General features: G+C 50.6%; 1 protein-coding gene across 1 annotated transcript in view; it reads right to left on the bottom strand.

Annotated features, from left to right (window-relative positions):
- Window positions 1-980: 980 nt before the first annotated feature.
- The window catches only part of Coro2b (coronin 2B), a 112,882-nt gene continuing 85,974 nt past the window's right edge, over window positions 981-27,888 (bottom strand). Inside the window, exons 3-12 of the mRNA XM_041679562.1 lie at window positions 23,045-23,161; window positions 12,080-12,229; window positions 10,940-11,104; window positions 9,951-10,067; window positions 8,773-8,877; window positions 7,793-7,889; window positions 6,428-6,540; window positions 6,055-6,145; window positions 5,721-5,860; window positions 981-2,851 (exon numbers count right to left, since the gene is read on the bottom strand). Coding sequence (XP_041535496.1) covers window positions 2,720-2,851; window positions 5,721-5,860; window positions 6,055-6,145; window positions 6,428-6,540; window positions 7,793-7,889; window positions 8,773-8,877; window positions 9,951-10,067; window positions 10,940-11,104; window positions 12,080-12,229; window positions 23,045-23,161 — 1,227 coding nt within the window. The 3' untranslated portion in view covers window positions 981-2,719. The remainder of the gene's footprint in view (window positions 2,852-5,720; window positions 5,861-6,054; window positions 6,146-6,427; window positions 6,541-7,792; window positions 7,890-8,772; window positions 8,878-9,950; window positions 10,068-10,939; window positions 11,105-12,079; window positions 12,230-23,044; window positions 23,162-27,888) is intronic.

Here is a 27,888-nt window from a genome sequence, read left to right as displayed (position 1 = left end):
GGACCAATATCTTGCGCTGTGAAGTGTCATTCCAATGTGAGACACCAGTTTCCCCAGCCCCCAACACAGGATTTGAAGCTGAGCAGACAGGGTCTTATATAGCCCAGACTGGCCTTGAATTCCCTTTGTAGCTAAGGTTACCTTTGAACCTCTGATCTTCCTCCACCTCCCAGGGGCTAGGATTACACATATGTGCTACTGTCCCCAGTTTATGTAGTATGACCACATCCAGGGCTTTGTGTATTTTGGGTAAACACCCTACCAACTGAACTACTCCCTAGAGTAGACCTCTTCTCAGATAGGGTCTTGCTGTGTATCTCAGTTTGGGATGGAACTCTTGATAATCCTCCTGCCTCAGCCTTTGAGTGGTAGAATCATAGGTATGAGACCCTATATAGAAAATACCTTTTGAGTAACTGTAGGAAGTAGTTCATTAAAAATTGTAATATTTGTGTGTGTGTGTGTGTGTGTGTGTGTGTGTGCAAGTGCACAGGAGTGCCATGTCAAATGTGTGGTGGTCAGAGGACAATTATAGGGAGTCAGTTCTCTCCTCCTACCAACTCAGGTTGTCAGGTTTGGTGGCAGGTCCCTTTTCCTGTTGAGCCACCTCACCAACCCCAGAACAGTAGTTTTGAATTGGGGTGATTCCGATATTCACAGAGGTACTAAGTGGAGATTGCTATGACATCTAATGTGTTAGGTCAGGGACACTGACCAGCACTCATACAGTGTACAGGGCAGGCCCTACAGCAAAGCACCGTTGGGCCCACAATAACAAAAGTGCCAGATGAACAGAATATGGTGGAATAGCTGTATAGAACGTGGCGGGAGAGCAATACAGATGTAGAGATGTGGCGGGAGAGCTGTACAGGTAGCTGTCATTTCAGAAAGACAAAGGAGCCGTGAGTGTGTGGCTAGCCATAGGGACAATGTGGTGACCAAAGTAGGATCTCCCTGGGGTTAAATGACATGGCCATGCCTTAGCTTAATAAGTGAAAACATTTTATTTCAATTCTATCCTTGGGAGGCAGCATAAATAATCACAGAAGACCACAAAGGTCGATGGAAAGAAAGTTCCAGAAGTGTGGAGGAGGTGATGAGAGCAGGAAGACTAGCTGTGGTAGTGTGAGAGGAGAAGCTACTTCAGCAGGCTGGGAGCAGGAAACATCATTGGTTGAAGAGGAGAGGCCCCAAGACTGGGGAATCTCATTTCCCAGCTCCCCAGCAGGGCCTCTGTGGTTGGGAAGTTTTGCAGGGTGGCCACAGAAAGGGCAGGCAAGGAGTGTCTTGTGTGTAGCAGACCCCCGGCAACGACAGAGATACCCACATCTCCTCTGCCCAGACGGCAGTGACTGCCATAGTGCTTTTGAGTTCCGTGTGGTAGGCGGAGAATGGGAAGAGAGAGTAAAGCAAGCCTGTAGCAGACCAAAGGAGATGTAGCATCTCAGAGCTGTGCACCCGAGGGCCACGTCCCCGTTTCCGTCACTGTAAAGTAGGGCAGATGCTATGTGTGAGATCTATGTGTCAAAAATATGGGAGACTTAAAAGTGCTGTGTGGATGGAGTGGCTGTGGTCATCCTGCGTGTGTAAGGCTGAAAGTGGGAAGGGGAAGGCAGCAGGAGACACAGGCAGAACATCCCTGGAAGCTACCAGACCCTTGCTCTGCATGCCCTAGGGCCAAGCTCTGCCCTTCTCAGCCTCAACTTCCAGGAAGAGGCCTCATCTCAGATGGAGCCCCCTGAGGGTGATGAGGGCAAAGAGTTCAGGTCAGGAGAACCCAGGGGCACTGAGTGTGAGGGGCCTCAACCGGGCAGTATGGCATGTTGGCACTACTGGTGTTGGGCAGACAGTAGATAGAAGTGGCTTCCAGGCCTCATTCTGGGGGAGTCCACAAAGGGATTGGCGTCTTAATACACTGGGAAAGGCCCTGGCCAGGGGGTCTGGATGCCAAGGGTACTTTGTCTGCTGCTGCCCCTTTGGATGATTTCTTAAGTTGAAACCTGATTGCAACCCTCAGTTCCGTCATTTGACAAATGGGGACACGAATCCCTACCCTGCCTGGATCACAAAGTCAATGGAAAAGGGGTGTAAGAGCTTTGAAGAGAACCACGGGGGAAGGCGAGGGGTCATTATGGCCTTGGAGAGTGTCCTCTTCGTTCCCTGAAGACAAGCGGGTGGGGGAGAGTTCAGAAAGAAAAGGGCAGGCTGCCAGGTGCTCGCCACTGGGTGAGATGAACTTGGCTTGCAGGGCAGCTGGGAGCAGAATGAGGCGGGAGGTGGGTAGAGCACTCTACCCTCAACCCAGACCTCACTGTGCTTCAGAAGTGACGCTGGGACCGGGAGCAACTAATCCCTGTGTAGACAGGTCCTGGGAGCCCCTCTGCAGGGGACAGATTCAAGTTCTAAATCAGGTTGTAATCCTGCTCTCTCCATCCCTTGGAGGGCATCCTGCAGGGAGCCAAGGGGAAGCCTGGCTCATGGGGTTGCAGGGAAAGGGGCTGCCAGTCAGGGGTGGGCTCTCCAGGAGAGGCAGAGGGACTGGTTAATGAAGTCAGGAGGTCAAAGGTCAGCTTCCAGTTCTTGAGGTGGTAGATGGGGGTCTACCGACTGGTCCCCAGCTCCAGTTCAGGCCCTGTCTCTGGGCTCCATAGATAAGGGGCAGTTTAGGGACCAGTAGAAACAACGGAGAGATTGGCTTGGAAAACAGCCCGCGGAGGGGCTAACAGTTCTTGGGGTTGTTGCGCAGGTTTTTCAGTTCCAGCTGGAGCTGACGGAGCCGTATGTCCTTCTGTGTCAGCTCTTCCTTCAGCCTCCGGATCTCATCCTGCTGCCTGAAGAACATCCTGAGGAGCTGGGGTGCAGCAAGGGGTGCAGGGAGAAAGCTGGTACGGAGGACTCTGGAGGACCAGGGCTCTCAGACATACCACCCCACCCAGGCATGCCCTGTCTCTTCACCTTCCCCATGCCTCCTGCCACCCTGGGACAGCCAATCATGCTCCCTGCAATTATTCTCCAGGCTCACCCCTCCAGGGCTCCTAGCTACCCGTGAGGAGAGAACAGAAAGCCTGCTGGCCAAGCAGACCTGCCCGAGAGAGGCCAGTTCCTAGCATCCCAAGCTTTCCCCTTCTTAGGTCTGAACCTACAGCCTTTGTTTGAGATAGGGTTTCATGTGTAGCCCAATCTGTCATATAACTGAGGCTGGCTTTGAACACCTGATTCTCCTGCCTCTACTTCTTTTCTTTCTTCTCTCTTTTCCCTCCCTCCCTTCTCGCCTTCGTTTTCTCCTTTCTTGTAGTTCAAGTTGGCTACATCGGAATTTGCTACGAGGTAGAGGATGGCTTGAATGCCATCTGCTTCTGCTTCTGTCTCCCGAGAATGAGTGCTGGGGAACAGAGAGAGGTATATACCACCCTGCCAAGCTCCTAATGACTTTTTTGTTTGTTTTGTTCTTCAAGACAGAGAACCTGTGAATGTTCCCATCCTCAGGTCCATCCAGATGGACATCTCTGTAGCTGGATGTCACTCCACTTAATCCCCTCCAGCCCTTCCTCTCCACCCTCAGGCCTGAGACAGAGTTCCAACCCTCGCTATTTCTCACCTGGGCTATTTCAACAACCCACATCTCTACACTCAAAAGGCAGAGTACTTTAAAAATGTGTAAAAGACTGAATATTAAATATAAACAAAACTAGGAAACAGTACCAGAAACTCCATAGTGCCTACATTCACCCCTGCTCCGATTCTCCCACCACTACCCTGTGCTGCCCTCCTCCTGGCTATTTTGAAAAGAATCCTGTTTATCACAAGATTTCATCCATTCTAGAAATATTCTACATCTACATAACCCCACATTTATTTCTCTTCCTTCCCCCTCCTTCTCCCAGGTCTCTAGCTCAGGCTATTCTATCTCAAAAGGGCAGGGATTACAGGTGTCTATCACCATGCCCAATTTATATGGTCCCGGGTATCGAACCCAGGTCCTTGAGCATGCTAGACAAGGATTTTACCCACTGAGCCACATCCCCAGCCCACATACACACATTTCATGCCAGTGATCAAGTTGCCTGTGAAGTTCTCTTTTAAGGCGATTCCTGAGGTCGAGTGCAGTCTGATCTTTATTAATGATGGCAAGAGCCTACGTTTGTGGACCAGCAGCCTAGTCTAAGATGGCACTGTGTTATTCTTCCCCCTTTGAGATTGAACTAGACCTAAGAGCTTGTGTTTGCTAACTGGGTATGACAGGAACAATGATGTGTCTTCTCCAGATTAGATTTACAGAACTATTTTGGCTCCATCTTGGGCTCCTCTCGTGCTCAATTGGAAGCTGGCTGCCAAGGTTAAAGCTAGCACGTGAAATCCATTTGGCGTAGACAGGACTGAGGCCCTCAGTGTGACAGCAGCCATGTGAGTGAGTATCCAAGCAGGTCCTTCCTTACCTAGGGCCTGGGATGTTATTGCAGCCCTAGCTGACATAACGGCAGCTTCCTGAGAGACTTGAACCACAGGAACCCATAGACTCCATGAGCTGACAAACCTTTGTGAGGTGTTGTGCTTTAAGTGAGTGTTGAATGCACCCCAGAGGCTCATGTGTTTCATACTTGGTTTCCAATGGGTGGTGCTATTTGGGGAAGTTGTGGAGCCTTTAAGGAGGCAATGTCTCCCCAGATGAAGTAGGTCACTAGGGTGACAGCAGAGGTTTTATAACTGCTGAACTTTCTGTTCACTCTCTGCTTCCTGACTGTGGAGGTGATGTGACCAGATGTCTCCTACTAATGCTGCCATGATTTCCCTTACCATAATGGACCGTATCCCCTTGAACTGTAAGCCCAAATAAACCCTTTCTGCTGGCTCCTTCAGGTATTTTGGTCACAACAATGAGACAAGTAGCTAATACATGGGGTGAAGTTAATATTCTCTGGGGGAATTTATCACACAGAAATACAGACCTAGCACAGCTGGCCTCTTTGAGCACTTAGCATGAGCTGCAAAGACTATTGGGTATTCATGCCCTGTCTCTTAAATGTCACAGCAGTTGGAAAAGTCAGGAAACTCACTCTGTCCCAGCCAGGAAATGGCAGAGCCAGTATCCACACACAGATGGGCTCATTCAGCCAATCACTCTTCCAGCTGCAGCAGGCCAAGGGCCTGGCACAGAGTAGGCAATTTGTAGCCTCCAGCTGAGCTGAGCTGAGCTGTGTTGGCATGTGGGCCTGGCCGTACAAACTGAATAGGGATAATTTCAGAGGACATGGTCAAGAATGGCTCCACTCTAGCTCTCCCAGAATGGGCCTGCACCCCATCTAGGTGGTACAAAAAAACCTTTTAAAGACATTCAGCCTCTTCCACTGAGGCAGGAAGCGTGACAGACCATCAAACAAGAAGGCTAGTGGGCTCTGATGATGAGGCCTGGCTGGATCCTGTTCGTTGGTAATTTATAATCCCCACGGCAACACCTGACAGTAAGGCTCCGTGGTGGATTCATGAGGAGATGCTCAACCCCTGTGTCAGTGAATCTGAGGTTGGAGGGGGCAGATCTTTCTGACTTCCCAGCCTCTAGTCATTGAGGTCAGAGGCAAAGGAAGCCAACCACATGCTACTTCCAGAATTTGTCACTGAAAGAAAAATGTCCCAGAATAGAGCTGGCCTCTAAGCCTGAAGCTCATAGTAGTTCCATAAAGGTCTGGCTCTTCCCGAGCCATGGGAGAGACCCTACACCTTACCTCATTCTCTGTCCTGGGTGGGACATTTTCTAACAGATCTATGCCGTTCACGACAACAGTCTTCTTTTCTCGGATGGGGGCTTTAAACACCACTTTTGAAGACTTCTTATAGCCTTCCTTCAAAGACATCAGCACAGGATCTAGAAAGGCAAAGGAGACAATGTCAACTAACAGGGAGCGCCGTAGAGTAAGGGGTCCTCATTGCAGCAAGCTGGCTGTGTGGGAAGGAAGCGACATCTGGACAGGGGATCATGCAGAGGAAGCAGGGTGAACTAGGGACAGGCAGAGCCTGTAGCCTCTTGGGCCCTTCTGTGGCGCCTGCCTGCTGAGGTACCTCGGTTGATGCCTCCCAGCCATTCATCTGGGGTTAGAGCCGGCTCCGTGCCTGGTGTCATGGGATAAATGTCTTCTTGGTAGGAATCTGACTGCATGAAGGAGGGAGAAGAGAAGGATCTCTGGGGACTGCTGAGCCAGCCTTGGCCATCCAGCCAGGCACATTCCTGCATTGTCATTGCCCTCCCCGTGCCTCCCTTCTAGAACTGTCCCCTTTCATGCAAATCAACCATCCCCCACCCGAGAGTATTCTCCACCCTCTGCCCCAGGTGGAGCCTGAATATTCTAGTCCATGACACCTTTCATCTGGCTCTTTCTTGGCTTCTGGTTTGTACAGTCCAGCACGGGGCCCTTTGCAGCCCAGCCCCACTCACCCTCCGGGGCACAATCATAGAGATAGGTTCAATCAGGCCCTTGAGTGTCACCAGCTTGTAGAAGCGGAACACTTCACAGGCGGACACATCCAACCCATGCTTGGGCATGACACCTACGAAGAGAGGCATGGCTTTATGGGGACTCTCTCTGTCCCCGCTCACTGCCTAATGTTCTTATTTGGGGGCAAAATCCATCCAGAGGACCGAGGGGTGACCATGATGTCTTGAGTCAGTCTCTGACTTTAGATGGTCACTTCCTTGAGGCGGGAGGGCAGAGGCAAAGCCACGTATTTCAGGCTGGCCTCAAACGCAGCATGTAAAGTTATAGCACGGCTGCAGGGCCCAGCACCTTCTGGGATGAACCGTCCTTCCCTAAACTCTGAGTCTCAGTCTGTGGAGAAGAAAATGGAGGGCAAAGCCCATCCCCCACTCATTCAGAGGCTTCAATACAGCCCAAGAGAGGACTTCCGTTGTTTATCTTCTAGAACCAACAGTACGTGTGAGTCTTGTCTGTGTGTCACTAGCCATGATGTCCCTAGTAGAATGGCTTCTCCAAGGACGCAGGGTACTAAGAGCTCAGCCAGTGGTTCCACAAACTGAGTTGGAAGTGGGACTCTGTCTTTTTCCACACAGAAGTCCTCAGAGGAATCGCTAACTCTGAACTTTTGGTTGTTTGAGCAGAAACGGCCCCGTGTGGTGAGGCCACTGGAGAATGAAGCACAAAGACATCTGCCTGGCAGCATGCCAAGCGCAGGCAGGTACCTGTGTCTCTCTCGTACTGTGAATGTGAGTGAGGGCTCTTGGTGTTTCCCACTGGAATGGACGCTACTCTTCCAAAGAGAATTATAGCATGCCCTCCCTTCCACCTAGCTCTCCTCCTCTCTTTTTCTTCACTGCGACAGAGTCTCACTTCACAGCCCCCGGTCTGACCTTGAACTCACAATCTTCCATTCCCCTCTTTGGGAGCTGGAATCTTAGGGTAATGGTGGAACTTTTGTCTGCTCTGCTGGGCCAGACCAGGGCTGTAGCTTGGGGCTGGAGTCCTGGCTTCAGAGCCGATAGTCAACCATGAACCATGTAAGACCCACTCTGGAGTGAGTCTCTTTATCTACAGAGAGCTGGGGAAGAAGACCCAGCGGCCATGCCCTGCACGCTGCTGCTGGACAGAGATGGCCAAGTAGTGCCATGAGTGATGGGCCTGGTTCTAGGGACAGCTGCGGGCTGAAATAGCACCTGTGGGTCCCATTCCCACCTGCCCATTGAGTGTGGCTTTGGAGTCTGACTACTGTGTCAAGGGAGTGAGGCACATGCCAACGCCATCTAGTCCGCAGAATGCTGAGATCCTAGGGATCTCGGGATCCTTACCTAGGCCTTTCTGTGGGGCTGGGGAGCGGAACTCCATGAGGTAGCTCAGGTAGGGCTTCTCCGTGCTGATCTCATAGTACCGGATGTTGCCATCCCCCTGAGGGTAGCAGAGAGGGAGTGAGGATGGAGGGCAGGGTCCAGCAAACCCAGCCCCAGGGGGCTATAGAAGAGAGCTGCTCTTGGGCCTCAGAAGTGGCCAGGAGACCAAGGAGACCTGTAGTTTAGACCTTGGTAGCTCTACTGGAGGCAGGGGTGGAGATGGGATGGTGTACAGGTAATATATGTGTATCACAATTGTGTGCTCACAGTGTGTGTCTGTGGTGTGTGAGATCTGGATGATATGTGTGCAGTGTGTTTGTGTGTGAGCCGTGTGCAGCATGGTATGTTTGTACAGTGTGTATATGCTGTAATGTATATGGTGTGATGTGGCATGTGTGTGATATGGCAAGTATGTAGGGTATGGTATGTGTATATGTATGGTGTGGTGTGTGGTTTGTATGCATTGTGGTATGTATGTATAGTCTGACATGTATGTATGTAGAGTCGTGTGACGTGCTGTGTAACATATATTGTGGTATGTATGTATAGTGCAGTCAGTCTGTATGGAATGTATGTGGTATGTACACTATATGTGCAGTGTGGTGTGTGGTGTGATGTATGTGGTGTAGTTGGTTTTTATCATGTATGCAGAGCCTTTCCATATTCAAAGATCTCTTGATGGATGTTTCTTCTTCTGCCATTCATCACTGTCTACACGTCAGGGTTAGATCTTTATTCCTCCGCCCCAGCTTGTCCTGTAAGGAGTTCTCAGTGACTGATGCTGAACAAGCGGGGTGCAGCTGGAAGTGGTGACAGCCAGGGGCTGGGCTCTCGTGGGTAGCCACAAGGTTAAGTCGGTTTTCTGAGGGGCAGAGCAAGAGTGGAGATCTAACAGGGACTGGAGTCTCCCTCTAATTGGCCGTCCTCCCTCACCCCACTACCTTTCCAGCCAGGTAGAGCATGTGGGTGTCCGCATCATAGAATGGGAATAGGAGGCCTGAGAGCCCATCAATCTCTTCCTCAATCATTGGCATGGACAGATCCTCCTGCAGGGAGGGGGTAGGGGTCAGTCCGCATTTAGGAGAGCACACCCCTCCCACTTCCCATACAGCCACCAGAGCTACCGCCCCTTCTCTGAAGACTCCCCAGGACGCTGGATTGACGGGGGTTGGAAGAAAGGCTGCAAGTATCTCGCAGGTGGGCCAGGCATGGTCTGGAAGCCTTTCTGGTCCCAGGATCCATCTTCTGAGGTCTCTGTCTGATCCTTGCTGGTGATGCCGTCAGAGGCTGTGCCAGCAGGGACCTGGCTTTCCCAGGAAGTGCCTCCTTTAACCCAAACCCAGATGGCTGCTCCTGCTTCTCACCGCATGGCCTTCTAGGCCATTCTCGTTTCTACCTGTCTGAGCCATGGGCAGCTCTCCTCAGAACACAGCCAGCATGAAACCGGATGGACCTGAGGAATGGCTTTCTGTCCTCTGTGTTAGCTGAGAACAGAAAATGGGCCTGTCTTCAAGCCACACAAGGGGGTTGGCATTCACTTCGGTCATCACTGCTGACCTCCAGGCCTGGTTGCTGGCCCATTATACCAGCTTTGGTGGGGCGAGGGGAGGTGAGTGAGAGGACAGGGAAGAAGACTGCAGAAGGGTGGCCACCACCCTACAAATCCAGGAGACCAGGCAGGCCTGCTGGAGGGTGGCACAGATACATGCCAATGGGCATGGAGCTGGGGCAGTGCAGCCAAGCCGAGCTCCTGCTGATTTGTAAAAACGACTCAGTGGCTTGGGGACCCTAAGGGCCCCAGATGTACGCCATGTCCAGGTGGGTTTGTGAGTACCATCTAAGCTCCACCTGAGGCAGCCCTGTCCTGGCCATTCTCCGCACAGAATAGGCCGATGTTAAGACCTCTGGAAGCAGCGCTTCTTGGTCCCTCCTCCACACAAGCCTTGTTCCAGCCCTTTTCTTTTCTAGTGTATTTTTCTTCCACCTGCATGGAGGCCCCAGGCACCCAGACCACAGACCTCACTCTGCTCTTGCCCCATCTGGAAATCAGAGGTCCCAGAAGCTCAGATCTAGGCTGCCTGCCTCTCCTTGCCCTCCTGCTGGCATCCCTGTGGCTGACCTGGTCCCAGAGGGCGATCTGTCTCGTGTTCCACCTGGAGACCCCTGTTGTGAGGAGCCGCTTCATGTTGCCCAGGAACACTACCCGATTCACTCTGTGGTTTTTGCAGTTTGCCTCCTGGTGGGGACAGAGACAATAGGTGAGCCAGGACCCTCAACACGTGGTTCTGTACAGAGTTGAAAGGAATGACAGTACCCCAAGAACCCCCTGGAATCAGGAAGCAAGAGCCCTGCATTACCCAGAGCAGCGGAAATAGGAAAGGCTAGGTTAACGTTTTAATCCACACATTTCCTGGAAAGAATCATTCCCCATCTTCCTGCCTCTGTCTTCAAGTTCTGGGATCCCAGGCATGGACCACACATACAGTTTCAGACAGTGCTGGGATCAAAGCCAGGGCTTTGTGCACAGTAGGCACAAACCTATCAACCTCTTCTTCTTAACCAAGCACTTCCTATCCCCTGTCCTGCCCATCCATATTTTCCATCCTCCAGAGCTGTATGGTTGCCATGTGGTAAGAGCTCAAGAAACCACCCTTGGTAATTCCCAAATAGCACTCAGACCTCTTAATCTGAAACTCGGGGACTGACCTCACCACCAGGCTCCCCATGTGGACCCATCTGTGGAGCTGGAGTCGTGTGTCACTTGCCCCAGGATCATCCTGCGCAGGTGGCTGGGTGGTGAATTCAAAGTCCCCTCCCTCTTTACCCATGATGGGACTTGGTTAACCCCTGGGACTCTGGGACTGAAGGTTTACTGCAGGAGGCTGAAGAACCCCATTTAGAGGAGATGTCACTATGACAGGAAAGAGTCTTCTAGTCCTCTGGTTCCTTCCTGCCCAGAACAAGTCAGCATTCCTACAGGCTGAAAATGACCCTAAGCCAACAAGCTGAGCCGCAGGTGTGGGAGAGGAGTGCAAACGGGGCCCCGGCACAACCCCCTTTGCCTCTACAGCCTCTTAACACCTCCTTCATGTCAACAAAATGCTCTACCTGCAGCACGCGGCCAGAGCGGGGTTCAATCACACGAAGCTTCTTGTCCTTGCACGTGGTGGTGAGCAGGCTGCCATCTGTGTTGAAGGACATGCAGAGGATCACGTCTGTGTGGCAGTCAATCATTTTCACTGGCTCGCCTATGTCCAGGTTCCAGATGAGGACCTGTGAAGGCAGACACGCAGGAGGTAAAGTTAGCAGCTGCCATGGCCCTGGGTGCCTGTCCTCCATCCACACCAACAGACCTGGCAGGAGCTGTCTGCACAAGGCCTGGGCTATGGTGGGATACAGGCACACTGTCAAGGGCTCTGTATAGAGAGGCAGATGCATCTCAACTACACTCCAATGTTTATGATCATCACCCTGACAGGATCTGAAGATTGTCTAGAAGACAATGCTCTGGGCGTATCTGTGAGGTGTTTTTGGACCGGATTAGCTGATGTGGGAAGATCTACCTCGTGTGGACAGTACTGCTCTGTGGGCTGCAGTTGAATGAAAAGGAGAAAGCCCGCTAAGCACGAGCATTCCTCTCTGCTTCCTGACCACAGATGCTGTGTGACCAGCTACCTCATGCTCCTGCCATCATGGAAGAATAAACCCTCCAACTGTGAGCCAAAACAATGTCTTCCTGAAATGGTTTCTTGTTAGGTATTTGGTCACAACAGACAGAAAAGTAACCAACATATATCCACTGAGCTTCCCCAACAGGTCCCAGTACCAGTCTTGACTTGGTTCCTTCAAGAAACAAAGAGAGACATCCCAGGACTGGGCCCAGATGGCAGGCATGATAGGGTTTGGGGCTGCAACATGCCCTGTACCCCTGCAGCTTGGGTTGCTTACTTTTCCTACCAGGATGTATGGCCATCTCTTGGTTAGGAAGTTACCAGGCAAAGGATATGGGCATTCTCTTCTAGTCCACAAAACTCCAGAGAAGACAGGAAAAAAGATGCCTTAAGGCCCCAGGTTCCCCAGGAAAAAAAGTGTGCACAAGAGATGCTCAGTCTCACACAGAGTGAATAAGCGACTGGATGAATGACTGAGCAAATGGACCACGCCAGTCAACAAGCTTAGGCTATGATCCATTCCCTCTGCCCCCCGCCCCCAGCTCTAGCCGGGCTGCCCCACACCCGGGCCCCACACCTTGTAGTCATAGCCAGCGCTGAAGAGAATGTTGTTGGTCGTGGGGTGCCACTCAACCAGCCCCACACGCCGGCTGTGCCCATGGAGCTCCAAGAGTGCCTCAGTCATGTTCCGCTTCAGCCCGCCCTCAGGGATCTCCCAGATCCGCACCTGCAGAAGACAGTCTGGGCATTGGTTGAATGAGCAGGGGCAGGGAGTGCCACAGAGGGCCCTGTTCCTAGGTGGTGCTGAGGGAAGTGCCTGCTGGCTTAGAGTGGTAGACAGAGACCTTGAGGGAGGCCATAGTACTAGAGGCAGCAAAGAGCATCCCTAGTTGACCTCATCTTTGACCTCAGGTGTTCTCAGACAATAAACTTTGTCTTCACTTTTTTTTTTCTTTTCGAATCTAATGTAGCTCAGGCTGGTCTCACTATGTAGCTCAAAATGACCTGAAACTTCTGATCCTGCTACTACCTCCAGAGTACTGAGATTACAGGAGCATGCTACCATGCCTACTTTTACCATATCTATTTTATGGGCTGCTGGAGGTTGAACTCAGGGTTTCATGCATGCCAGACAAATACTCTACCAACTGAGCCACATCTCCAGTCCCGGACAGCATGCTGTTCTCCTCCTGCCAAGCTCAGACTGTCACAGCAGTTTTTCAGCAAATACCAAGTTAAAAATCTGCCTTTGTTCCTCCCCACCCAGAAACCTCCTAAGAAAATCTGCCTCTCCTTCTTATGCCCCAGCATCTCTGTGTGTCCCCTACTCTGTCCCTGACCCTGGATGGACATCTGGGCAGAGGGAGGCTCTGGTCTATGCTAGGAGACAATGGACTCAAGGGCAGAGTATTGGTCTAGAGGTGGGGCCTGAGCCTGGATGATGGAGCTGCTGTTTGCGTCTTGTGGATGCGAAGAAGCTGAAAAGGATGGTCTGTGGAGAGAAGGATGGCCAAGACTGGTCCAGGTGGAGAGCTACAGAGAAGAACACACACAGTTCCAGAGAGGGGCACTGAGCCACAGACAGACCTTGGTTGCTGATACTCACTCCAGTGGACTTCGGTGGCTCTGTCCAAACATGCTTCTCAATTTTTGCTATTATTTTTATATCCCAGCTGCAGTTTCCCCTTCCTCCTCTCCTCCCAGTCCCTTCCCCACACCATCCTCTGTTTCCATCTCCAATCTACTCCTCCTCCATTTCTGTTTAGGAAAGGGCAGGTCTCCCACGAGTATCAACAAAACATGGCATATCAAGTTGCAGTAAGACTAAGTCCCTCCCCATGTATTAAGGCTGGACAAGGCAATCCAGTATGAGGACAAACATTTTATTTTAAAAATATTCATTTTAAATTGTCTACCTGTCTGTCTTTCCTCTCTTTCTCTATGTCTGTGTATGTATATCTGTGTCAGCGTAAGTACGTGCACTTGACTGCAGTGCTCAAGAAGGCCAAAAGAGGGCGTTGGATCACCTGGAGCTGAACTTGTAGCACCTGATATGGGTACTAGGAACCAAACTTGGATCCTCTGGAAGAGAAGTAGGCACACTTAATTAACCATTGAGTCATTTCTCCAGTCCCTTGTGATACTCTGTGATCTAGTGAGTTGGTTTGAATGAGAATGTCCCCCATGGCTCTGTGAACCCTCCATCTCCAGCGGTGATGCCATTGGGGGAAGCTTAGGAGGTGTGGCCTTGTTGGGGGGGGGACGTATGTTATTAGAGGAGGGTTTTGAGTGTCTAAAGACTCTTCTTTCAGTTGACTCTTTGCTTCATGCTTGTGGTCAAGGACATGAGCCCTCAGCTTCCTGCTGCCGCCACCATGCCTCCTCACTATGATGGACTCTGGGTCCTCTGGACTCCTAAGCCCAAATAAACTCTTCTCTAAGTTGTCTTGGTTGTGGTGCTTTCTCAGAGCAACAGAAAAGTAACTAATAGACCTAGGAAGGCATGCAGATATTCCCTGTGACATCTTCTAGACAGAACACAGTGACTAACATTAGTGTAATAATGTTATGTCAATATGTCATGTCAACCACTTATTATAACCCCGGAGCCTAGACCATCACAGAAAGCATTTTAAAGGGAACCACAGGCAGACCTCAGTCCCAGGAGCAAGGCTGGAATTGAGGCTCTTGACGGGAACTCCTTTGTCAAGTTTCCTGAGCTCCTTCAGACTGTGGAAACAAGCCCCCCCTTAAAGCACCTAGAACTCATCTATCAAGTTGGTAAGAAAGCAAGCTTTCCCAGGGAGGACTTGAGGCCACCGTCCTCAGTTCTGAGAATAAGGTTCCCCATGGGCACCCCTTGGTGGCTCTTCATAAATCCAGTGCCTACCACCACCTGCCAGTGTGCAGGAGCGACTGAAGAGGAACTTGCCATCATGACCGACTGTCTTCCGACAGGCCTGTATAAAGACTTTGCAATGGGGACTAGTTTGGAAATAATGGGGACAGTGGAGTCAGGGTGATGACCAGGAAGGCACACATTCCTTTGCTCCCCAAAATGTATTACAAGAAGGCGACTCTGGGGTTGAGAAGACTAATGCTTGGAAGACATGTGTAACACACAGACACACACACACACACACACACACACTTTCTTCCTTAGTCCCCAAAGGCTATTATTATTCATACTATATTCATACTACATAGTCATCAACTTATTTTTTTCATGTGACTTCAGGTAGTGTTTTTGTATACACAGACATACCATATATATACACATACATGTATCAGCATATATATCATATACATTTATATGTGTTTGTGTGTGTTTAATGTGAATACATATGTATATACATGTTCTTTTGTGTATGTTCATGTGTATTGAGGTTGAAAGTTGACCCATGGCCTCTAGCTAGGGTCCAACCCCACTCACTAGCTGGGTGACACTGGATGAGCCATTAACCCTTCAGAGGTTCTGACTCTTAGTCTAGAAAATAAAGAGAGTCAGGTGCCTTGCAGGGGCTTGTGGGTTCAGAGTCATGTGAACTGATCTGTTAGTGTGGCAGCTGGGCTGTGCCCAGGGAATGTAAGGGAGGTGGGACCCCAGCTCCAGCCCCTGGGAAGGATTTAAGCCAGAGAGAGAGAGAAAGAGAGAGAGAGAGAGAGAGAGAGAGAGAGAGAGAGAGAGAGAGAGAGGGCGCGCTACAGGTGGATGCCAGTGATTGTTAAATGTAGGATCCCAAGCAGGGTTTGGGGGACCAGGGAGAATCAATACCCCAATGAGAGGTGTCAAATTTTATCTGATACCTGGCGATTCTCTCCCTGAGCCCAGCTTTCTCACCTATGGGGAGACAGGCGTGGGAAGCTGTGCTCACACCTCTACACATTACGCTGAGTTAGTTGATCTCCCAGACTTCTCCGACACCACTGAGTGAATGCCTGGGGGAAGGAACCACTCAGCTTGACCCACAGCAAAAAGTTGGCACCGGATACTCTGAAAAGCTCAAGAGGAGCTGCTGGACAGAGTGGGCTTAAAACCCCCAGAAGGGAACTCTAGTCCCTTAGAATGCATGGAATTTGCTGGAAACAAAGTGCATCTGGGACACAGGAGGAACACTGTGGTTCTGCTGAGAGGGTGTGCTGAGAGCTTACTTCAATAAAACAGGAAACAAGAGTCTGCCAAACAGGATTTGGGGAAGGAAGGGGTGGAGAGAAGTGTGGAGAGTGCTTCTCCAGCAAGCCAGCTGTGCCCGACTGTCCCCTTCCAGTCCAGACCCAGAATCTAGTCACACTCAGTCACATTTAATCCATTAGCCAAGGTGTAGGGGGGTGGCTTCCAGGAGCACAGACATGCGCAGACAACTGAGTGCAAGATGGTGCACTACGGACAGTAGAGGAAGCCTCAAAACAAGTGTGTGCATGGATGGACAGGGCAGCTAGCTAACAAAGCTGGGCCGTGAGCTCGCACAAGCTCCCTGCAATTTCAGGCTCTGACCTCAGCCACGGTGTCTATGGCCAGATTTCTTAGATCTTATGAACACCTTTTCCCAGCTAAAGGGTAGCTCTACCTGCTTCTCATGACGTTTCTCACCCACACAATGGCCAGGAAAACTGAAGAAAAACTGAATGTGTACCCTTCCCCCAGGAAGATGACTACTGGGTAATTTTATGTCGGCTTGACACAAGCTAGGCTCATTTTGGAAGAGGGCACTGCTGCTGAGAAAACACCTCCATCTGATCGGCCCGTGGTGCATTTTCTTGATTGATGTTTGATGTGAGAGGGCCCGCCGTGGGTGGCACCTCCTCTGGCCTGGTGGTCTTGGGTGCTATAAGAAGGCAGGCTGAGCAAGCCTTGGAGAACAGCAGCACTACTCCACGGCATCTGAGTCAGTCCCTGCCTCCAGGTTCCTGCCCTGAGTTCCTGTCCTGACTGCCGTGGATGATGGAGTGTGATGTGGAAGTGCAATAGAAATAAATCCTTTCCTCCCCAAATTTCCTGCAGTAACGGTGTTTTACTACAGCAAGAAAAACCCTAACTAAGCCAATGACCATGGGCTGATAATGCATACTTAAGTAATGCTTATATAAAATTAAAAATCATAGGCAACTACCCTATGGTTTATTTTTATTTTATGTGTTTTGGTGTGTCTGCTTGCATAGATGTCTGTATGAGGGTGTAGACTCCCTGGAACTGGAGTTACAAACAGGTGTGAGCTGCTATGTAGGTGCTGAGAGTTGAACCTGGGACCTCTGGAAGACTAGCCAGTGCTCCTAACCCCTGAGTCATCTCTCCAGTCCCCTATAGACAACTTCTCTATAGATCAAACTTTAGATGTGACTCTTTTTTCTTTTCTTTCTTTTATTTTTTAAGCTTTATTTATTTATTAATTATGTATTCAATGTTCTGCCTGAATATATGCCTACTGGTCAGAAGAGGGTATCAGATCTCATTAAGGATGGTTGTGAGCCACCATGTGGTTGGTAGGAATTGAACTCAGGACCTTTGGAAGAACAGTCAGTGCTCTTAAATGCTGAGCCATCTCTCCAGCCCTCCTTTTTATTTTTTAAAATAATTACATTATATGTATGTATATATATGCACGAATATATATCTGTACGTATGTGTCTGTGGATACAGATGCATGTAGAGACAGAAGAGAGTGTTGGATCCCTGGAACTGGAATTACAGGCAATTGTGAGCCACCTGACAAGGGTGCAGAGTGCAAGAGCAACAGCACTCTTAGTCACTGGGCCATCTCTCCAATGCTGTTGCTGCTACTCCTCCTCCTCCTTCTCCTCCTCCTCCTCCTTCTTCCTCCTCCTTCTTCTTCTTCCTCCTCCTTCTTCTTCCTCCTCCTCCTTCTTCTTCCTCTCTCTCTCTCTCTTTCTCTCATTTTTGAATCGGTGTTTTGAGACAGGGTCTCATATGGCCCAGGCTTCCCTTGAACTCACCATGTACCTGGGAATGACCTTGAACTCTGTTCTCCTTCTCAATGCTGGGATTATAGGTATAATCTGCTATTCCTGCCTTTTTATTGTCAAAACTAAGGCACAATACCCACACCAGCCTAGCCTACAGGGTCTGTCTTTGGCCTCTGCATCTTTTGTCCCTGCAGTGTCTAGGTCTTGAGAAAAGTGAAGACATGTAGCCACGGCCTCCTATAACAATAGCACCTCTCTCCTGAAGGCCTGCCCGAGGCTGTTCCACAGTTAACTTTGATTTTTAAAAGTAGGGGTACACTCTCAAATAACAACTAAAATTATGCACAAGCACAGAAACCAGGAACAAGGTGGTTTATATCACTGCCAAGTGTCACGGGCTGATGGCATTATGTGTTGTGTTTTTATTTTTAAAGTTGATTTTGTTTCCTATGTGTGTGTGTACATGTGTGTGTGTGTGTGTGTGTGTGTGTGTGTGTGGTTTTTAGTGGACCCTAAGAATTCGCACTCAGGTCCTCATGCTTGCACAGTTAGGGTTACTGCCCAGTGACACATCTCCTAGTTACCCTCATCTATCTGTCTGTCTGTCCATCCGTCTGTCTGTCCATCCATCCACCCATCCATCCATCCATCCATCCATCCATCTATCTTGTTTATCGAGACAGAATTTCTCTGTGTAACAGTCATGGCTGTCCTGGAACTTACTTTGTAGACCAGGCTGGCCTCAAACTCATAGAGATCTGCCTACCTTTGCCTCCCAAGTGTTGGGCTTAAAGACCATGCTGGGTTTTGTACTTGCTCTTCTTCACAGGAAAGGCAGTACAGCAAGTCTGTCGACATCAGCATCAACACACACTGTCCTGTGGCGTTATGGCGGTTACAGAGCCACCAGGCCACAGCAAGTTCCTGCAGGCACGTCAGCTGCATTGTCCATGCTTAGTGGATATGCCACTATGTACTCTCTTTTTTGGGGGTACAGAGACCACCCACTTACAGCCAGCTCCATTGTGCAGGCCACTCTCCCTGCCTCCCCAGGAGGAGGATCGTTGCCTGGCACAGAATGGGCACCCAGAATATATTTTCCTTCCTTCCTCCCTTGTATGCAGGGAATTGAATGCAGGGCCTTGAGTCTGCTAGGCAAGTGCTCTACCACTGAGCCCCTCAGATAGGGCATTAGCTTTGGGTTGTAGACAGCAGATTCAATGGAGGAGCTTGAATAGAAGGTAAAAGAAAGATGCTGAGCTTGGCCCACCAGCAAGAGGGACCTCGCTCACTGTCCCTGTTTTCCCTTGGCAATCTTCTCCCCACTCCATGAACACAATCTCTCTCTCTCTCTCTCTCTCTCTCCCTCCCTCCCTCCCTCCCTCCCTCCCTCCCTCCTTCCCTCTCATACTCTACCATCTCCCTCTGAGTAGGGGGCTACCCTGTGAAGGTCTGGGAGCTTGAGCCTTAGAAAGAAAGCTGCTCTTCCCTGCCTGCCAGCCAGCTGCCCTCCCTAGCTGCAGCAGAAGCTATAAAAAGTACAGCCCTTCAACAATAGGTGACATCACCCAGCAGGCTGGTGAAAAAAAAAAAAAACACTGGATTCTCTGCCAGATGCCAGGCAGAGTTATGGTCCCTTCCCTCCCCCAGGATGAGGCCTCTGGGGAAGAAGCTTGGGCAGGCTCTCTGAATCCTGCAGGGATGGAGGCGGATAGACTACAAAAGACTCTCAAGCCTTGGAGGAGGGGAATTGATCCCTAGGGACACAGCAATCTTGTCTGTGCTGAAGATGTCCCTGGGGCAAAGGATGGGGAGGAGCTGCTGGAGTCTCCCTGTCTCCCTTCAGCATCCTCTGAATGTTTTGGGACCAGAGAACAATGGGCTCAGTGAGGGATGGGCGCATACTTCCAGGGAAAAGGGCCAGCCAGACCGCAGCAAAGGCTTCTTTCCGGGGTGGGGCTACTGTGCCTGGCATACCTGTGGTCCTCCAGACCCACCTCTGCACAGTAAGATGCCCATCAGGCTGGAATGGGTTGTCGGAGGAAGTCCAGGAGATCTGAGAGCGGGAAGGCCTGTCAGAGACTCCTCAACTTCTGGTTTCAGGCCCAAGGGGAGAAGGTTCTCTCTCATGAGTGTTCAATGCCCAGCACGGGCCACAGAGAGAGGACATAAAGATGGCGTGTGCCATGGCTCCAGACTGTCAGCCTGGCATGGTTCTGAGCTCAGTTTCCTCTCCTGTGGAAACAGAGCCTTGGCGAGGTAGCAGGGCAGGAGTCTGGGGAGCTGCTCGAGCTCAGACTCCCCATGTAGCCTTGGCTTCAGAGTTCAGTTCTCCAGGAGCAGGTGAGCTTCACCCTAGGGTCCGTGGCTCGAAGGCTAAGGTCCTAAGCACTGGACAGGTGTGGGAAGAAACCTGAGGGCTAAGGTGGGGCTCTGAGCCTGGCTTCTGGAGCAGCTTGTCTGGCAGCTGCAAAGCTTAGTTCCTCCCTGATGTCAGCCTTAATCTCCTGTCTAGATCAGCAGCCTGGGGTGGGGGGAGGGGGGGCGCAGGGGGCTCTTCCCATTCTCTGCAGTGCCTAGCTTGCCTTTTCTCTCCCCTCCTTCTACCTTAGGGCCTCTCTCTCTCTCTCTCTCTCTCTCTCTCTCTCTCTGTGTGTGTGTGTGTGTCTGCCGTCTGTCTGTCTGTCTGTCTGTCTGTCTGTCTGCCTGTCCCTTTTCCATGCTCATCCATGCTGTATGCAACCTCCATCCAGATGGTCGGAGTCTCATGTCCTCCAAAAATGTGGCTGTGGCCCCCTCAGGTTCCTCCCCGTACCCGTGGATCCCAGAGGATGCTCAGATGGCCTGGGAAGCTCAGGTGTCTCATCCTGCCTTCATGCCTTGTCTATCCTAATCCTCACTTTGCAGCCTTCTCTCCTGCTCATTCCCCTAGTGACATCACCCACAGTTCCAGCCATGCCAGAGGACTCCCTTTTCTTAGACATATGTGTTCTTTCTTCAGGCTTTGGCCTGGGCCAGGGCTCTTCCTGGGGTTACTTTAACCCTTTCTCTTCAGGTGAAAGTGTAATCATACTGGCAGGAATGAAGATACCCTAAAGAAACTTGTACCCTCCTCTTTATTATTAGATTGTTGAGACAATGGCTCCCAATAAATTGGAATTCCCACAGGAATCTCATGCTGAGAGAGACAAAAGACTGAATCCTGCTACCAGCCAGAGGCAAAGCTTATCACAAGGAAAGAGATTTCATACAGTCTGGAAAGCTTGTTGGCTATCTTGAAGAGACTGGAGCCCATCACTGATGGGTCAGTGACTGGAAAGACCGTACCCCACCAGGAGTGCCTACTGAATAAATAATTCACCAAATAAATCTCATTTCTCTGTGTTTCACTATTACTTTGTTGAATTAGCCTATTGTGGATGGGTGGCCCAGGCTCTCGCCCTAACAAACAAATCCTGAGTCTTCCAAGTCCACCCCTCCCAAGTCCTCTCTTTCTGTATCTGGGTCATCATGAGTCCCTCTCTCTTTTTTGTGCTCACAGTTTGTGTGACTCCAGAGTAGCTCTGACTCGTCTCTACTATGTCTTCTATCTAGCTGGTGGGCCCTGCCTCCTTGCTGGGCTGTTTGCAGAGCAGGACCGAGACGGTGGCGTCTGTGAGGTGCCAGGCACAGGACTAGGCATGGGTTTCCTCACACCCCTTCACCGATGCTGACAAGAGTACTGTGATTATTGCCTCTGACCTGAGCAAGTCAAGGCCCAGAGAGGTGAAGCCATATGCCCTTAGGCACCCTGCTAAGCAGTGGTCCTGAGGTCTCCTCCCAAGGCCACCAGATTCTGCTATTGAGTTCTCTTTGAACCTCAGGTGCCCATCAGGCCCAGTTTGTCAATCAGTGGGTACCAACTGTTTGGTCCCCAGCTCAGGGATGAGCCTTGAGTTGATCTGGCCACACATCGTGGATGTCTTATGCATTGGCTACATTCAGGATGAAGCTGCAGTGGATGGAAGAGAAGGCTGAGCTAGCAGCATCTATCTATCTATCTATCTATCTATCTATCTATCTATCTATCTATCTATCTATCATCCAACCATATACCCATCCATTCTACCATCTCTGCCAGTCCATGATCCAGATTCCAACTATCCATCCATGTGTGTATCCTATGCACATCTATCCATGCATACATTTATGTACAAGTTCTTCCATTGGTGCATTTAACTGCTCATCCAATCCACGGCAGGTATTGTTTTTAGATATGAGGTCCTGTGTTAGACGCCAGGGAAGCAGAGCCAAACAGGTCATATTCTCTTCCCTCTGGAGTTCACAGTCCAGCCTGGGAAGACAGGGACACAGCTCTGAAGCTGTTTTCAGTTTCAGTACCCTGGACCCATGGCCTGTCCTCAGACTATGCCAGTGCACACTAGGTAGCCCCAGTGGCCTGGCTGAAAAGTAGAGTCAGTCACCTTCACTTGGGAACAAAGGGACTCCTGTACCAGCGTGGCTAACACTTTGAATCCTTTTCTGTTCCACTGCCCCTCTGAGACAGCCCACACCTGAGATAGAGAGGGTACAAAGCTGTGTTGATGCCAAAGTCTCTGGATTTCTCAGCCCCCTTCCCACCTCCATCTCTGGGGACAAAACTCATGCTTGCACAACAAACACTTGACCACCTGGAGCAGGGTCTCCAGCTCCTCCTCTTCCCTCCCATTGGTGTGGCCACCTGCTCTCCACCCATCCCTCTCCTCCTCTCTCCACCCATCCCTCTCCTCCTCTCTCCTCCTCTCTCCACCCATCCCTCTCCTCCTCTCTCCTCCTCTCTCTACCCATCCCTCTCCTCCTCTCTCCACCCATCCCTCTCCTCCTCTCTCCTCCTCTCTCCACCCATCCCTCTCCTCCTCTCTCCTCCTCTCTCCACCCATCCCTCTCCTCCTCTCTCCACCCATCCCTCTCCTCCTCTCTCCACCCATCCCTCTCCTCCTCTCTCCACCCATCCCTCTCCTCCTCTCTCCACCCATCCCTCTCCTCCTCTCTCCTCCTCTCTCCACCCATCCCTCTCCTCCTCTCTCCTCCTCTCTCCACCCATCCCTCTCCTCCTCTCTCCACCCATCCCTCTCTTCCTCTGTCCACCCATCCCTCTCCTCTTCTCTCCTCCTCTCTCCACCCATCCCGTCTCAAGGGGTAGGGTGTAGAAAGCTGGAATTCTATGCCCTTAGGACAACCCTCCCAGCACTGTCCTTGAAGCCACAGCTCCAGAGGACAAAGGAGCCCTCTTCCCTTTGCCTCACCCCTCCCTTCTCCTCTGCACTTCCCTCTCACTCCTGCCCTGCATCATAGAGCACAGGGAGAGGCTGAATCGCACCTCATTTTTGGGTTCTAATTCTCACCTACAAAGCAGCACTTCCACACACAGTCAGCCACTGAAGCACGGGTGTGCCCAGCAAAGATCCTCTCCCTCGGCCCCTCCCTGACCCCTGTCCTCCCTATCCTGGGACTGGCTGAAGGAGGGACAGGGCTGAGAGGAGAAAGAGGGTAATGTATGGACAGAGGTTCTGGGGGGGGGAAGGAGTAGGGAGGTGTGGGCTCAAGGTCATTCCTGGGGACCGTCCATTGATCAGCTCACCGAAGTGTCCTCGGAGCAGGAGGCGATGATGTTGTCAATGAAGGGGTTCCATTTAATGTCCAGCACATTGCCTTGATGCCCGCACACCTTGGGGTAGTTTGGCTCGATTCTGCCTGTCTGAAAGGGAGAGAGAAAAAAAGCATCAGTTTTGTGCCCCTATTCAAAGTGGCTCAGAAAGGAAAGATCTTTGCCAGGGCTCTGGGGTGGACTCCTGTGCTGGGGTGGACTCCTCTGTTGGGGTGGACTCCTTGCTGGGGTGGGACCCTTACTGGGGTGGGTTCCCCTACTGGGGTGGGCTCCTTGCTGGGGTGGGCTCCTATACTGGGGTGGGTTCCTCTGCTGGGGTGGGCTCCTTGCTGGGGTGGGCTCCTATACTGAGGTGGGTTCCTCTGCTGGGGTGGGCTCCTTGCTGGGGTGGGACCCTTACTGGGGTGGGCTCCTTGCTGGGGTGGGCTCCTATACTGGGGTGGGTTCCTCTGCTGGGGTGGGCTCCTATACTGGGGTGGGTTCCTCTGCTGGGGTGGGGTCCCTTACTGTGGTGGCTCCTGTACTGGGATGGGCTCCCATACTGGAGTGGGTTCCCTTGCTGGGGTGTGCTCCTATACTGGGGTGGGCTCTCTTACTGAGGTGGGTTCCTCTGCTAGGGTGGCCCCCTTACTGAGGTGTGCTCCTCTACTGGGGTGGGCTCCTCTGCTGGGGTGGCCCCCCTACTGGGATGGGTTCCTTCACTGGGGAGGCCCCTCAGCCCCTTTACTCCCAGTGTCCTGATGGAAAGTCATAGGCTGTTTTGACCTCTGTGACCCAGCCAGCTGCTGGTTTCTCGCAGCAGGCTAGAGCCACAGCCAGGGCCTTGAACATTCCTAAGCTCTGATAAAGGTGACAAGGCTATTTCCCCAAATAGGGAGGTAAGAAACCCTGCCTCCTCTATTCCCCAGCCCAAATTCCTTAAACCCTCACGTAAACTCCACCCAGCCCCTTCACTGCAGTGGGGGGGGGGGGGGCACTCCAAGGTCAGCTACAGCCCTCAGGAAGTCAACCTGAACCCTGACATTTGCAGTGTTTCTTTTCTTAGAATCTTGGGTGTCTGGGGACACCTTGGGGATGCTCTCTTGTGAGAATTATGCTATGTTTTCAGAGTATGTATTGCGTGTGTGTGTGTGTGTGTGTGTGTGTGTGTGTGTATGGGTGTGTGTGTGTGTGTGTATGTGTGTAGGCTGGAAGTCAGAGGCTAACCTCTGGGGTTCTTCAGAAGCCATCCACCTGATTTTTAGACACAGGATCTCTCACTGTGACATGGAGCACACAAATGAACTAGACTGGCCGGCCAGCCAGCGCCAGGGATCCTGTGATATCGTTTTCCCCAATCACTGGGGTTGTAAGCATGTGCTATCGGGCCCCCATCTTTGATGTGGGCTCTGGGGATTAAACTCAGATTCCCATGCTCGCACAGGGGACCACTTTTTACCGAACTGAGCCATCTCAGTAGCCCCATTAATGTTATCTTTTGTTTAATATGGGTGTCTGTATACCACATGTGAACCCTCTGAGGCCAGAAGAGTGCGCCAGATCCCCGAGACCTAGGTTTAGAGACAGCTGTGAACCACCATATAGGTTCTGGGAGTCAAACCCGAGTTCTTTGGAAGAGCAGCCAGTGCTCTTAACCACTGAGCCGTCCCTCCAATGACATTTTTTTGTTTTATTGAGGCAAGTTCTCGCTCTTAACAGAACTCAGTCTGTAGTCCCAGCTGGCCAGAATTCCTGGCTCTCCTTCTAACAGCCTTTCAAGGGCTGGGATTACAGGCATGCACCACCATATCCGGCTTGTTAGGTGGGGTTGGGACCCCAGTGCTTTATGCGATTCAGGCAAACGCTCTACCAACCAATCCACAGCCGCAGCCCTAGACTATATTTTTTTGTTACAAGACTTAAGCGGAGGCTGAGCCCTCTGTGACTCCAGGGTCTACTAAGGCGGTGTCTTTAACTCTAGCAGCAAACCTCTGAATTAGAGGGGAAGAAATGAAGGCCCAGAGAGGCTAATTAAGGCTCCCAGATCAAGCAGCTGAAACTGAGGCTGGGATTTCCAAACAGTATGATTCCGCAGGGCACGCCCTTTGAACCCTGTCGCTCTTAGCCAGTGCCCCCTCCCAGTGCCCCTCAGCGTGGCAGCCAGCCTTGCTAGCGCCCCACTCTCTCCCACAGCCACGCCTTCGTCTCATCTCACAGCTGCACGTGAGTGTCTGCTGAGCAAAGCTGTCTGCAGCAAGCTGCTGGCACCCAGCCCAGTCCAGGCCACTCTGAGAGGCACCAGGGCTGGCAGTCAGTCAATAGCTGGCCATCAGGAGCACCGATCTAGGAGCCCATGGGGATGCATTGGCAGTGGAGAGGCAGGTCTGCCACGTTCCCGGACCCTGCGAGAAGAGACAGACGGGAGCTGTGCTCTAGGAATGGAACGACTTTGCTTATTTTTAAAATATGTGTGTGTGTGTGTGTGTGTGTGTGTGTGTGTGTGTTTGGGTGTGCACCCCAGAAGGTGTGTGGAGATCAGAGGACAGCTCTGTAGATTTTTACCTTGACATGAATTCTGGGGCTAGAGCCAGACTTGTGCTGTGCGCAAGCACCTTTCCCTGAGACATTTTTCCGTTTTGTAAGACTTATTTGTCTTAAAGCCCAGGCTGGTTTTGAACTCGATACTCATGGTTAACCTTGGACTTCTGTTCCTTGTGCTTCCAGCTCCTGAGTGCTAGGACTGCAGGTGTGCACCACCACGTGCGGAGACAGAAGCGGAACCTAGGGCTTTGTGCCAGGACTAGGCAAATGCCCTACCAACTGAGCCACATCCTCAATCCCAAAGACTCTTTGGGCAGATGTAATAGACGTGAAAAGCCTCGTGAACAGAGTGAAACAGTTAAGATGTGATGAATTTTTAATACTCTGTGCTTTGGCTTTTATTATAATTTACTTAATTGTAAGTTAATGTAATTTAATTTTTAATAAAGGCCATACTTAACAATCGGCTTTAAAAAATTTCTAGAAACTTAGCCGTAGGCTCTGGCAAGATGACAGACACTGACACAACGCTCCTCCTCCTCCTAAGACTTCTGCATGGTTGCTACGTTGACATAAAGATGAAATAACAAGTCAAATGCCTTGCCAGACATTCCAAAATTACATACATATACATATAAATACACATCTATATAATCATACATATGATACTATGTATGTATATCAGTGACAGGAGGATCTGAATTTAAGGCTAGACTGGGCTAGACAGACTGCCTCATAAATAAATAAATGAATACACAAACAAATAAATAAAGTAGCTAATCCATTCCCCTTAGGGGCTGTGAATAAAGTAGACCCTCATCTGTCTGTCTCCAAACCCGGCTGCAAGCTGCTATCTGATCCCGGCTTCTAATACTTAATGCCAGCCCCCACTAACACTCACTCTGACACTAGTGTGGAGAGATACTATTAATATATATTAGTATAATCAAATCTGGGGCTAGAGAGATAGCTTAGCTGGGACAGTGCTTGTAGACCTGAGGACCTGAGCCTGCATCTGTGGCACCAGGTAAAAGCCGGCTACAGTGGCATTCATCTATAAACTTGGGGTACAGAGACAGGCAGATCCCTGGGGTTTGCTGGACAGCTAGTCATCCTGAATTGGCAAGCTCCAGGTTCAGTGAGGGATCTCCTCTCAAAAACTCAAGGTGAAGAAGGGCTGAGGAAGCCATTCAATACTGACCTCTGGCCTATACACACACAACACATATACAACACACGCACAACACAGACACACAACACACACGTATGCACACAGACACGCACACCACACTAACACATATACATAAACACAGACACACACAGACATATACACACACCACACAGACATACACACACAAAAACACACACACAGACACATGCACACACAGACAGACACACAGACAGAACACACACCACACAGACACATATAAATACACACAGACACATACACACACAGACACACACACACACTCAAAGGAGAGAGTGACTAGCCCAGTCTCTGTAGGGTCTGTGAACAGAGCGCCCTCTCACCTGTCAGTCTTCAAAGCGGCTCCTAGCTGCTGTCCAGTGCCGGCTTCTCATACTTAATACATGCTTCCCACCAATACTGCTGCTGACTCTAACACAGACTGATGTTATTAATATATCTTACCAAACACTATCAGATTCAAACCTCATGACAGTTCCGTTTTACAGCCGAGAAAACAAGTTTGGATTCCTTTGGAGTGTGCTCAGGGCCTTCCACTGTGACACATCGGAATTACTTGCAGGCTTGTATTTGCTGTGGCCTGTGGGCTGCCAGTATCCCAGAAGAGCTATGAATGGGTCCCAACTGTATTTGTAGATACAATGTTATATTGTAGTGTCAAAAAGTTGGACAGCCTTGATAGACGGTCAGTGCTGTTCCTATGGTAGGCTCCTTGGGGGTTGGAGTGTAAGGTCCCTGAGCCTCTGAGGGCTTTAACTTCCACAGAGTCAGGCAGGGACTTAGCATAGGATGGATGGGAGGGGATCATGGGAAGGAAGGAATATAGATGAGGATTAAGTTACATGGGAATCCATTCTACCTGTCAATATTCCAAGATTGGGCAGTGGCTTTTCTGGAGACCCCTGGGCAATATCATTCCAATACTTTTATTTTGCTAAATTTTTAAAGTACATTTATTTATTTATTTATTTATTTATTTATTTATTTATTTATTTATTTAGTGTGTGAGGAAGGGCACACATATGCACACACGTACATGTACGAGAGTAAGCACGTTGTGGTGTCCATGTGGAGGCCATGGGAAAACGTT

This window comes from Microtus oregoni, unplaced genomic scaffold (genome assembly GCF_018167655.1).
Source record: "Microtus oregoni isolate MIOR12 unplaced genomic scaffold, Mior012 000032F_ref0000030, whole genome shotgun sequence".
Classification (NCBI taxonomy): Eukaryota; Metazoa; Chordata; class Mammalia; order Rodentia; family Cricetidae; genus Microtus; species Microtus oregoni.
The sequence above is the reverse complement of the archived record's forward strand: the minus strand, read 5'-3'. Positions and strand labels throughout refer to the sequence as shown.